Source organism: Hyperolius riggenbachi, chromosome 8 (assembly GCF_040937935.1).
Source record: "Hyperolius riggenbachi isolate aHypRig1 chromosome 8, aHypRig1.pri, whole genome shotgun sequence".
Taxonomy (NCBI): Eukaryota; Metazoa; Chordata; class Amphibia; order Anura; family Hyperoliidae; genus Hyperolius; species Hyperolius riggenbachi.
The window spans coordinates 152583250-152596875 of record NC_090653.1 but is presented as its reverse complement, the minus strand read 5'-3'; the positions used below and the strand labels follow the sequence as shown (position 1 = coordinate 152596875).

Genomic DNA, 13626 nt, shown 5'->3' with positions numbered 1-13626 from the left:
AATAATAATTATGCAGTGGCAAAGTGTACAGCATGTGGGTACCTGCACATTGTGAGTGTAATTGTAATTTATGGTTACATTGTTAGGAATTAGTGGCTGGCTTGTGTAAGTGGGTGGCTGGCTAATGTGTCTGCAGGTAATAGTTAAGGGTTCTGCCTGGATAGTATAATGTCATGAGACTGTCCTCCCTCATCCTTAGCAGTGAGGAGGACATGATACTATGTGTTTTGGTACTTCATCTTTGTTCCTTTTATATTTTGCAAAAAAACTGCTACATTTCTCACAAAACATTTTATGTGCAACATACTCTGTTAATCTTTTTGTTATTTCACATTGACACAGTTTAAACAAGGACAACTGTTAAAAAGGAAACATTAGTTCAACTTGAAATGAAAATATAGCATTCAGGTAACCATACATATAGGGATGGTGGGCAGATTCGACCAAGAGACAAATCTCTCACTAAACGACATTTTAATTAAGGCTAAACATGATCTCCTTGGAGAAAACTCAGTTACTAGGATATGGGCGAAATAATGTAAACCTAATAGGGCTATTTCCGTGGTGAGCCACATCAAAGGTACTCTGTTAAAGTTGTCAGCTGTGGCTGAAGGCGTGCATGCCCATTTGGACAGAACTTTGCTACTGCCTCTTGGCATACTGCTATGCACTAACCACTTGGGAGGACAATTGAGCATTCATTGTGCTATATGTGCTGCACTAGTGGTGCTCAAATACCCCTTTTTAAAATTCGAGTTTGGTCGAATTCGAATAGTAAATTATTCGAGGTCAGTCGAATATTCGAGTCGAATAATTTTTACTATTCGATTCGACCTCGGACTTCGAGCTCACTATTCGAGTCGGTATTCGAGCTCACTATTCGAGCTGACTATTCGAATTGGCCTTAAATAGCTTCCAACACTTGTTTTGAGGGTGAATGATGCAAGAAACATCTTTTTTTCCAAGTAACAACAGCAAGTGATTATGTGGGGATGTTCCTTTAAAAAAAAATGTGGAAAGAGAAGTTGTGTCCTTAATTTTGTTCAGTAGTGTTACTGTATATACTTGTTCTTCTTCTTCTTTATCTTTCTTCTTCTTCTTCTAGATCTTCTTCTTCTATATCTTCTTCTTCTTCTTCTATATTGTCTTCTTCTTCTTCTTCTTCTTCTTCATCATCTTCTTCTTCTTCTTCATCATCTTCTTCTTCTTCTTCTTCTTCATCATCTTCTTCTTCATCATCTTCTTCTTCATCTTCTTCATCTTCTTCTTCTTCTTCATCTTCATCTTCTTCTTCTTCTTCATCTTCATCATCTTCTTCTTCTTCATCATCTTCTTCTTCTTCATCTTCTTCTTCTTCTTCTTCATCTTCTTCTTCTTCATCTTCTTCTTCTTCTTCTTCTTCATCTTCTTCATCATCTTCTTCATCTTCTTCTTCTTCTTCTTCTTCATCTTCTTCTTCTTCATCTTCTTCTTCTTCATCTTCTTCATCTTCTTCATCTTCTTCATCTTTTTCATCTTCTTCTTCATCATCTTCTTCATCTTCTTCTTCATCTTCTTCTTCATCTTCATCTTCTCCTTCTCCTTCTTTTTCAATATCGTCTTCTTCTTCTTCACGTATTTCTCTTTTCAATTTTTTTTTTAAAGAAATGCAGCTATTTTTGAGCGTAACAAATAGCTGGTGGGCGCACGCATGTTGGAAGCGCCATTGTATGTGCTCCCTGGCAGTGGAAACACAAAGACAGCAGGAGGTAAATTCAGCAGCAGGAGGAGGAGGATGAGTGTGTGGCAGCAGGCAGTCAATGAGGCAGGCAGCTCGCCGTGACATAATAGCCCTGGTACCTAGCGGTGATACCAGGGCTGTAAATAAACACAACAGGAGGTCCCAGACAGCGGTCGTGCAGCCCACATTGTGTCCAATATACAACTGGGACAACACAGTTTTCAACCCGGGCACCTCAGAAAAATTAAACCTTTTTTTTTTTTTTAATGGTTTGTTTGGTTTTGGTTTTGCAACCAATATAGCTATTGTTTGACGTAATAGCTGGTGGCAGAGTGGCAGCAGAAGGTAATTCTGTGTACCCTGGCAGTGGGAAACACAGACAGACAGCAACAGCAGCAGGAGGAATGGAGGAGTAATGTGAGCAGCTATTGTTTGACGTAATAGCTGGTGGCAGAGTGGCAGCAGAAGGTAAATCATCTGTGTAGTGTACCCTGGCAGTGGGAAACACAGACAGACAGCAGCAGCAGCAGCAGGAGGAGGTATGGAGGAGTAGTGTGAGTGTGGCAGCAGGTAGGCAGCGTGACATAATAGCCCTGGTACCTAGCGGTGATACCAGGGCTGTAAATAAACACAACAGGAGGTCCCAGACAGCGGTCGTGCAGCCCACATTGTGTCCAATACACAACTGGGACAACACAGTTTTCAACCCGGGCACCTCAGAAAAATTAAACCTTTTTTTTTTTTTAATGGTTTGTTTGGTTTTGGTTTTGCAACCAATATAGCTATTGTTTGACGTAATAGCTGGTGGCAGAGTGGCAGCAGAAGGTAATTCTGTGTACCCTGGCAGTGGGAAACACAGACAGACAGCAACAGCAGCAGGAGGAATGGAGGAGTAATGTGAGCAGCTATTGTTTGACGTAATAGCTGGTGGCAGAGTGGCAGCAGAAGGTAAATCATCTGTGTAGTGTACCCTGGCAGTGGGAAACACAGACAGACAGCAGCAGCAGCAGCAGGAGGAGGTATGGAGGAGTAGTGTGAGTGTGGCAGCAGGTAGGCAGCGTGACATAATAGCCCTGGTACCTAGCGGTGATACCAGGGCTGTAAATAAACACAACAGGAGGTCCCAGACAGCGGTCGTGCAGCCCACATTGTGTCCAATACACAACTGGGACAACACAGTTTTCAACCCGGGCACCTCAGAAAAATTAAACCTTTTTTTTTTTTTTTAATGGTTTGTTTGGTTTTGGTTTTGCAACCAATATAGCTATTGTTTGACGTAATAGCTGGTGGCAGAGTGGCAGCAGAAGAAGGTAATTCTGTGTACCCTGGCAGTGGAAAACACAGACAGACAGCAGCAGCAGGAGGAGGAATGGAGGAGTAGGCGAGCAGCTATTGTTTGACGTAATAGCTGGTGGCAGAGTGGCAGCAGAAGGTAAATCATCTGTGTACCCTGGCAGTGGGAAACACAGACAGACAGCAGCAGCAGCAGCAGGAGGAGGTATGGAGGAGCAGTGTGAGTGTGGCAGCAGGTAGGCAGCGTGACATAATAGCCCTGGTACCTAGCGGTGATACCAGGGCTGTAAATAAACACAACAGGAGGTCCCAGACAGCGGTCGTGCAGCCCACATTGTGTCCAATACACAACTGGAACAACACAGTTTTCAACCCGGGCACCTCAGAAAAATTAAACCTTTTTTTTTTTTAATGGTTTGTTTGGTTTTGGTTTTGCAACCAATATAGCTATTGTTTGACGTAATAGCTGGTGGCAGAGTGGCAGCAGAAGAAGGTAATTCTGTGTACCCTGGCAGTGGGAAACACAGACAGACAGCAGAAGGGCAGTACACAGCAGCCCACTGTAGGTGTAAAATGTGTGGCTGCAGGCGACGTAATAGTCAAAGTGAACCAGGCTGGCTTAGTGAGCAGGAGCCAGGAGGTGGTAAAGGGTGGTAAGGCACATTAACGATGGTTCCGGCAGCCAGTTCATGTCCCCCTCTCGCCGACAACAGGGGCCAGGAACTCGCCTTCCACCCACGCCTGGTTCATCTTGAGAAACGTCAGTCTGTCCACAGACTTGTGAGACAGACGTGAGCGTTTCTCGGTGACCACGCCACCAGCTGCACTGAAGCAGCGCTCGGACAGCACGCTGGAAGGGGGGCAGGACAGCACTTCCAGGGCGTACTGCGCCAGCTCGCTCCAGATCTCCATGCGCTTGACCCAATACTCCATGGGATCAACAGGGGCATCGCTGTCAAGCCCGCTGTACGACCCCATGTAGTCAGCCACCATGCGGGTCAGGCGCTGGCTGTGACCGGAGGAGGATGCTGCTGCATGCATCTCCTCTCTAGTCACTGCTGCCGGAGCCTCTACAGTCCTGTAGAGCTCGTGGCTGAGAGACAGCAGGTCTGTGGGGCGCTTGCTGCTGCTGGATGCAGGCACCTGCTGCTGCCTCTGTGCTGGCTGCTGGACAGTGGGGGTGGAAGGCTGGGGGAAGGCTTCCTCCAAGCGCTCAACAAGGGCCTGCTGCAAGCTCCTTATTTGTTGCGCTGGGTCTCCTCCTGCAGGCGGCAGGAACTGGCTCAACTTCCCCTTGAGGCGTGGGTCCAACATCATGCTGATCCAGATGTCCTCCCTCTGCTTCATCTGGATCACCCTGGGGTCCCTGCGCAGGCACGTCAGCATGTGCGCTGCCATTGGGAAGAGGCGGGCCACGTCTGCTGGCACATCGACGTCAGTGCTGTCCTCATCCTCCTCCTCTGCCGCCTCATCCTCTCTCCACCCCCGCACCAACTCAGCTGCGCTGTGCTGATCCCCCTCATCAGCAGCCAGGTCAGGGACCTCCACCAAGTCCTCCTCCTCCTCCCCCTCAGAGGTGGACTGCGCAGCTGGTTGCCGCTCCTGCTGGTCCAAGGCTGCCGCTCCCTGTTCCAGCAAAGCATCGAGGGCCCTGTTCAGCAGAGAAACCAGGGGCACCCACTCGCAGACCATAGCATGGTCCCTGCTCACCATGTTTGTGGCCTGCAGGAAGGGAGCCAGCACAAAGCACACCTGCTGCATGTGCCTCCAGTCATCATCGGGGACGATGGACGGGATGTTGCTGGTCTTGTCCCTTCTCTGAGCTGCGGAAACAGTGGCCAGGGCAAGGTACTGTTTGACAGCGTGCCTCTGTTCAACCAGACGCTCCAACATCGCCAGGGTGGAGTTCCAGCGAGTCGGAACGTCAAGGATCAGCCGATGGCGTGGCAGATCCAGCTCCTTTTGCACGTCTTCCAGGCTCGCACAGGCTGCAGCCGAGCGCCGGAAGTGACGCACAACATTCCTTGCCGTTTCCAGCAGTTCGCCCATCCCCTGGTAGGTGCGCAGGAACTTCTGCACCACCAGGTTCAGCACGTGGGCAAGACAGGGGATGTGGGTCAGGTTTCCCCTGTCTATTGCGGCAACCAGATTGGCCCCATTGTCGGCCACCACCTCTCCGACTCTGAGGCCTCTGGGGGTCAGCCAAATCCTCTCCTGCTCCTGGAGTTTGGCCAACACATGGGTTGCCGTCAGCTTGGTCTTCCCAAGGCTGACCAAGTGCAGCAGCGCTTGGCAGTGGCGGGCCTTCACGCTGCTGCTGAGGCGGGGGGTTTGGCCAGGTGTGCCGGAGGATGGCAGAGGATCGGAGGAACCTGCTGCAGTTCCCCTGACCCTGCGGGGTGGCACCACCCACTGTGTTGCTGCTGCTGCTGTGCCCGCTGCTGCTCTCCCATCCTCACCCCCTTCCACCAAGCTGACCCAGTGGACAGTGAAGGACAGGTAGCGGCCTGTCCCGAAGCGGCTGCTCCAGGAGTCCATGGTGACGTGGACCCTTTCACCAACCGCGTGCTCCAGCCCTCGCTCCACATTGGCCATCACAAAGCGGTGCAGTGCAGGAATGGCCTTGCGGGCAAAGAAGTGTCTGCTGGGGAGCTGCCAGTCTGGGGCTGCGCAAGCAAGCAGCGCACGAATGTCGCTCCCCTCCTGCACGAGCGTGTACGGCAGGAGTTGGGAGCACATGGCCCGTGCCAGCAAGCCGTTCAGCTGCCGCACGCGACGGCTGCTGGGAGGCAGAGCCCTAACCACCCCCTGGAAGGACTCGCTCAAAAGGCTCTGGCGTGGCCTTTTGCTGACACGGGAATCAGCAGACACAGCAGAGGAGGCCACTGAGGACTGGCTGCCAGAACAGGCCTCAGTGTCGGCGGCAGGAGTTGCAGAGGGGGGAGGAGCAGTGCGTTTCCGCACTCCTGCTGGTGCTGCTGGAGGAGCAGGAGGGCGGGTGGCTGCTGTTGCTGCTGCTGCTGCTGAAGGCTGTGCAGTGATGGGTGTGGTGCCACTGCCAGCACCAGATGCCTTCAGCCTCTGGAACTCCTCATGCTGGTGGAAATGTTTAGCCGCAAGGTGGTTGATGAGCGAGCTGGTGCTGAACTTTAAGGGGTCTGCACCTCTGCTCAACTTCCGCTGACAGTGGTTGCAAGTGGCGTACTTGCTGTACACAGTGGGCATGGTGAAAAACCGCCAGATTGGTGACAGAAACATCCCCCTACGGCATGGAAGCGCTGCTGCCTGTCTCCCTGTGGTGGTTGGGGGGGGGCTTGGGTGCGGCTGGTGGTGGTACTGGCTGATGCTGCTGCTGCTGCTGCTGAGCCTGAGACACCAGCAGGCTGTGGGACGCTGCCAATGCTTGCAATGATGCGCCTCCTTGCAAGGCCCACAAGCGCATCCTCCTCCTCCTCCTCAGAGCTGCTGAGGACGACATCCCCTGGAGGTGGTGGCACCCAGTCTCTGTCTGTCACCGGGTCATCATCATCATGCCCCTCCTGAAACATGTCCTGCTGGGATGATGACCCCCCAAACTCCTCTCCTGATGCATGGATGGGACGCTTGACTGTCGCCACAGTCTTGCTGTCCAATCCCTCCTCCCCCAAAGTGCCCATCAGCATCTCCTCCTCAAAATCGCCAACAACAGCAGACAATACCCTGATGGTGCCTGGGGTAAAAAGACTGCTGAGTGACAGGTCGGCGACTGATGGTGAACTGGCCTCCTCCCCAGGCCCTGCTGGGCGGCTGCTGCGAACAGGGGTGGTGGTGGTGGTGGTGGTGGTGAGGGTGGAGGCCTCGGATGCAGAGCTGATGGCGGGCTGCTCATCCTCCGTCATGAGTTGCACCACAGTGTCTGCATCCTTTTCCTCAATGGGACGTTTCCGACCCGGCTGGAGGAAAATGGGAGCAGGTGCTACACGCTGCTGCTGCTGTGTCTCTGCAGCGTGAGTTGCAGATGCTCCTGCTGGGCGGCGCCCAAGGCGTCCACGGCCAGTGGCTATGGGAGGAATGTTAGCCACTGACGCTGCTGCTGCTGCGGAACTGTGCATGGTGGCGCGCCCGCGGCCGCGGCTTGCCACAATGCTGCTCCCTCTCCTCCTGATTCCCTTGCTGCCCTTCCCCTTGCCCAAACCGCGCTGGCTGCCACTTCCAGACATCTTCAATGTTTTGGGCGTATAGACAAAAGTTTTTTAAAAGGGCGGGTGAAAAGTGGGGTACTTTAATGGAGTGGGTTGGTTGGTGAGGTGACTGAGTGAGTGTCCCCTAGTACAGTAAGTAAGTAGTAACAGTCAGGAAGTACAACTAGCAGTTACAATAATCAGTAGTAATCACAAGTAAATTTAGTGTGTGTACACTCAGACAGTGAGTGCACGCACGCAGGAGCTAGTAGCCTATGAACACAGTGACTGAGTGTCCTAGACTCCTAGTACAGTAAGAGTAAGTAGTAACAGTAAGTAGAACTAACTAATTACAATAATCAATCAGCGATCAGAAGGAAATGGAGTGTGGGTGTGTGTACACTCAGACAGTGAGTGCACGCACGCAGGAGCTAGTAGCCTATGAACACAGTGACTGAGTGTCCTAGACTCCTAGTACAGTAAGAGTAAGTAGTAACAGTAAGTAGAACTAACTAATTACAATAATCAATCAGCGATCAGAAGGAAATGGAGTGTGGGTGTGTGTACACTCAGACAGTGAGTGCACGCACGCAGGAGCTAGTAGCCTATGAACACAGTGACTGAGTGTCCTAGACTCCTAGTACAGTAAGAGTAAGTAGTAACAGTAAGTACAACTAACTAATTACGATAATCAATCAGCGATCAGAAGGAAATAGAGTGTGTGTTGTGTGTGTACACTCAGACAGTGAGTGCACGCACGCAGGAGCTAGTAGCCTATGAACACAGTGACTGAGTGTCCTAGACTCCTAGTACAGTAAGAGTAAGTAGTAACAGTAAGTAGAACTAACTAATTACAATAATCAATCAGCGATCAGAAGGAAATGGAGTGTGGGTGTGTGTACACTCAGACAGTGAGTGCACGCACGCAGGAGCTAGTAGCCTATGAACACAGTGACTGAGTGTCCTAGACTCCTAGTACAGTAAGAGTAAGTAGTAACAGTAAGTAGAACTAACTAATTACAATAATCAATCAGCGATCAGAAGGAAATGGAGTGTGGGTGTGTGTACACTCAGACAGTGAGTGCACGCACGCAGGAGCTAGTAGCCTATGAACACAGTGACTGAGTGTCCTAGACTCCTAGTACAGCAAGAGTAAGTAGTAACAGTAAGTAGAACTAACTAATTACAATAATCAATCAGCGATCAGAAGGAAATAGAGTGTGGGTGGTGTGTGTACACTCAGACAGTGAGTGCACGCACGCAGGAGCTAGTAGCCTATGGACAGTGACTGAGTGTCCTAGACTCCTAGTACAGTAAGAGTAAGTAGTAACAGTAAGTACAACTAACTAATTACGATAATCAATCAGCGATCAGAAGGAAATGGAGTGTGGGTGTGTGTACACTCAGACAGTGAGTGCACGCACGCAGGAGCTAGTAGCCTATGAACACAGTGACTGAGTGTCCTAGACTCCTAGTACAGTAAGAGTAAGTAGTAACAGTAAGTAGAACTAACTAATTACAATAATCAATCAGCGATCAGAAGGAAATGGAGTGTGGGTGTGTGTACACTCAGACAGTGAGTGCACGCACGCAGGAGCTAGTAGCCTATGAACACAGTGACTGAGTGTCCTAGACTCCTAGTACAGTAAGAGTAAGTAGTAACAGTAAGTAGAACTAACTAATTACAATAATCAATCAGCGATCAGAAGGAAATGGAGTGTGGGTGTGTGTACACTCAGACAGTGAGTGCACGCACGCAGGAGCTAGTAGCCTATGAACACAGTGACTGAGTGTCCTAGACTCCTAGTACAGTAAGAGTAAGTAGTAACAGTAAGTAGAACTAACTAATTACAATAATCAATCAGCGATCAGAAGGAAATGGAGTGTGGGTGTGTGTACACTCAGACAGTGAGTGCACGCACGCAGGAGCTAGTAGCCTATGAACACAGTGACTGAGTGTCCTAGACTCCTAGTACAGTAAGAGTAAGTAGTAACAGTAAGTACAACTAACTAATTACAATAATCAATCAGCGATCAGAAGGAAATGGAGTGTGGGTGTGTGTACACTCAGAGAGTGAGTGCACGCACGCAGGAGCTAGTAGCCTATGAACACAGTGACTGAGTGTCCTAGACTCCTAGTACAGTAAGAGTAAGTAGTAACAGTAAGTAGAACTAACTAATTACAATAATCAATCAGCGATCAGAAGGAAATAGAGTGTGGGTGGTGTGTGTACACTCAGACAGTGAGTGCACGCACGCAGGAGCTAGTAGCCTATGGACAGTGACTGAGTGTCCTAGACTCCTAGTACAGTAAGAGTAAGTAGTAACAGTAAGTACAACTAACTAATTACGATAATCAATCAGCGATCAGAAGGAAATGGAGTGTGGGTGTGTGTACACTCAGACAGTGAGTGCACGCACGCAGGAGCTAGTAGCCTATGGACAGTGACTGAGTGTCCTAGACTCCTAGTACAGTAAGAGTAAGTAGTAACAGTAAGTACAACTAACTAATTACGATAATCAATCAGCGATCAGAAGGAAATAGAGTGTGTGTTGTGTGTGTACACTCAGACAGTGAGTGCAGTGCGCACACGCAGGAGCTAGTAGCCTATATGAACAGTGACAGTGAGTGTCCCTACGGGTACAGTAAGAGTAAGTAGTAAGTAAGTACAACTAACTAACAATAATCTATCAGTAATCAGAAGGAAATAGAGTGTGTGTACACACAGACAGTGAGTGAGTGCACACACGCAGGAGCTAGCTAGTAGCCTATAAACAGTGACAGTCAGTGAGTGTCCTACTCCTAGTACAGTATAACTACAATACTATTAGTAAAGGACAGCAGAAATACTGGTATAGATGAGAGAAATAAACAGAGGACAGCTGCCCACAGAGGCAAGGCCCCCCTGAGGCCTAAACCTGTAAGCTTGCAGCAGCTGCCTGTCTCTAATGTAACACACAAGCTACTAACTAAAATACAATGTCTAAATAACTAACAACAATATAGGTGTGTATAGGAGGTGTATGTGAGCAAAAACGCTAGGTAAATGACCACAATAGAGCTCTTGCTAAGCCAAAGCACAAAGGAGCAACTCTCTCTCTGTACAAGTCTCAGGCAAGCACGGAGAAACGGAACATGGCGGCCGCTATTTATAGGGTAGGGGCTGGCCAGGGTCCCCCTCTGTGATTGGCTGCCGTCAGAGGGCCTGGGAGCCCTCTGATTGGCTCTAAGGACATCAATCTGGGCTATGACGCTATTCGAGCTCGGTACCGAGCTCGAATAGCGCCGGGTTGCTCGAATAGCTCGAATAGTGAATGGGCTATTCGAGTGTACTCGGATAGCCCATTCGAATAGCTCCAGCTATTCGGAGCTCGAATACCGAGCTCGAATAACTGAAAAAGAGCTCGAATATTCGAGCTACTCGAATATTCGAGCTCTGCTGAGCACCACTATGCTGCACTAATCAACTGCAAGCCTTATCTCTCATGCTGGGACTGATGTACTAATGCTTTATTGCTAGCAGTTTGTGAGGACATTGTGCTTTTACACCTGCGGACTATGCATGAACAAGTTTTGCTTATTCAGCAGTTATTATAATGGAGCACTTCAAACTCCTTTAACATTGGACTATATGTCAGTAAGCCATTTCTGACTCCTTGAGCGGCAGCAAATGTGTCTAGATTTCGAACTTTCATTTTTTTTTTTTTTTTTTTGACACATATGAGAATACACTGAGCATGATGGCCATGACTTGGGTTGGATGACATGCGTGTTTTGATCAATGTGGGGAGCTCCCGGGTGGTACTGTAGGGTAGCTGGGTATAGTGATAGGGGCAATTTTAAATGTTTTGTACAAGTTTTTGATATTCATTAAAGTTTTTTGATAAATTTATTGAGGTGTATAATTTTGGTGTGTATCGTCCTCCCTACGATTCCTTCCTACTCATTTTGTGCTATTTCCTAAAAAACAGTACATTTTACCCGGCCTTATGCAAACCATGTAACGTGTTATGTAGTCTGTGTGATTCATGTTATACATACACATACATCCCCTTTGCCCCAAGGCGAAGTTGCACTACTATTAGATATCCTAAAACACACTGCCTCCATATGTTTATTGTATACTACCCCACCTCTTGTTTCCCCCCTATTCCATTAGATTGTACGCTCGCAGGGGCAGGACTCTCTCCCCTTTTGTATCTTGGAATTCATTAGACATTTTATTCATCGTGTTACTCTTGTCACTGTAATTACCAATTCTGTATTTTGTCACCAATTCTGTATTTTGTCACCAATTCTGTATTTTATTTATTGTCTGTATTACTGTATGTACCCCATGTTTGTTTCTTACTTTGTACAGTGCTACAGAATATGCTAGTGCTTTATAAATTAACTAGATGAAAGACTGCCTGTTTAAAAACAGGCACTAGGCTTTGGCCGCGACCCCCCGCACTGCCTTTCTCGCCCAACGGTCGCTCTAACACCGCCACACACACTACACGCACGCCCGCACGATACATAGACCTGATCTCTGCTATCTCAAGTCTGCCTGTGTGCTGGGCATGCGCAGTAAGCCAAATGTATGGACACATGGGACGCAGAGACACAGAAGTTTTATTATATAGGATAATAATACAAATAATAATAATACTCACGTGTTGCTTAGGTAACCAATATTGCACAAATGGGCCCATATGCAATTAACTTTTTCTCCTACATTTTTACCTGGGTGATATTTTCAAAACTTGCCCATAAAATGTCTTTTAAAGAGTAACTGTTAGCCCCCAAATTGAATTTTAAAACACTATTGCAATGTTTTATTTATTATATAAGTAAGCCAAAACGCCAATGCACAAGTTAAAAATCAATCTAATTTTGTTACTATCTAACCTTTTCCCCCAGCTCCGGACGCAAGCCGCATATCAGATACTATAGCATGCAGAGCATGCCTATGTCTGGCCGACCCCCCTCTCCCCCCCAGGACCAGGTGCCAATATATTCTCCCCACCGCAGCTGACCGCTCTGACACGGAGACAGAGCGGCAGCACTTCCAGCACCGTCACCGCAGAGGAGCCGCCGCCGAGTCACATGTGAGAGAATCACATGTGAGAGATGCACGGCGCTGGCTGCTCTGCGGTGACGGTGCTGGAAGTGCTGCCGCTCTGTCTCCGTGTCAGAGCGGTCAGCTGCGGTGGGGAGAATATATTGGCACCTGGTCCTGGGGGGGAGAGGGGGGTCGGCCAGACATAGGCATGCTCTGCATGCTATAGTATCTGATATGCGGCTTGCGTCCGGAGCTGGGGGAAAAGGTTAGATAGTAACAAAATTAGATTGATTTTTAACTTGTGCATTGGCGTTTTGGCTTACTTATATAATAAATAAAACATTGCAATAGTGTTTTAAAATTCAATTTGGGGGCTAACAGTTACTCTTTAAACCACCAGCAAGCAAAAACAATAAAAGCCTCAAACAGTAAGTAAAAATGTACTATCAAATTTATTTTTAAACGTTTCCAGGTCCAAAATACTGAAAAGTTATTTTAAACAGATCTCCTAAGGGAAAACTCAGGCAAAAAAGTTAATTGCATGCTGGCTATAGTGTGATGAGATTTATACAAGCAACGTTCCCGCTGTATTTACACAAGTTACACAAAAAATGCTACATAGTTTGCATAGCAAAAGATAAAATGTATGTATTCTGTCCGCACACAAAAATATTCCAGTTTTTCCCGTGAATACAGTATGCCCCAATGTTCCATAAAACTGTATGAAAACTGTGCCTGATCTTTAACTTTAAGACCCGTCTGATATTTTCTGTTCCATACAACTGAATTAATTATGACATTTAAAATAAAAGATATGCTTTATAAAATGGAGGAAGGTAATATAAGCATGGGTATATTTTGCAGTATAGAGTTCATGAAACATATTTAAGCAAAGGGAATAACTACTCACCTTGAATTGTCACATAGGCAGAAGTGCTGGCTTGACCCATTTCATTGGTTGCCAGGCACTCATACAATCCCTCATCATCCTTCTTTACTCTTTCTATAATCAACCTGTTACCATCAAGTAAAGTGATTCCTAAAAGGAGAAAAATATGAACAAAGAAACCTCAGTACACTTCATAGGTCCAATGTACAGGGCAAGGCAGTTACATATGCTAAAGGCAGTCGTCGCTCCCAAACCACAATTTCCAGAGTAAAAGGATTATTAGAATTGTAAAAGAAAAACAACAAAAAACACATTTCTTGGTTTAGCTTTATACTTTACTTTAAATGTATAGTTATTTTTATTGATAAAATCATAAAAACAAATGTCTTGTACATAAATAAGCAAATAGATAAATGAGAACTTCCTGTACGTCCTTCCTAATCAAAGAGGTGTTTGTGGTCATAGAATCAAGAGACAATCAAAGAAAAGAAAATCTTGTGAGGAGGAGTTGAGATTTAT

At 47.4% G+C, this 13626-nt stretch overlaps 1 protein-coding gene across 3 annotated transcripts in view; it reads right to left on the bottom strand.

Annotated features, from left to right (window-relative positions):
* The window catches only part of LOC137527130 (vascular endothelial growth factor receptor kdr-like), a 318768-nt gene that overhangs the window by 78433 nt on the left and 226709 nt on the right, over positions 1-13626 (bottom strand). For all 3 annotated transcript variants that reach the window (XM_068247550.1, XM_068247553.1, XM_068247551.1), the window contains one exon: positions 13129-13257. In XM_068247550.1, the coding sequence (XP_068103651.1) occupies positions 13129-13257 (129 nt within the window). The remainder of the gene's footprint in view (positions 1-13128; positions 13258-13626) is intronic.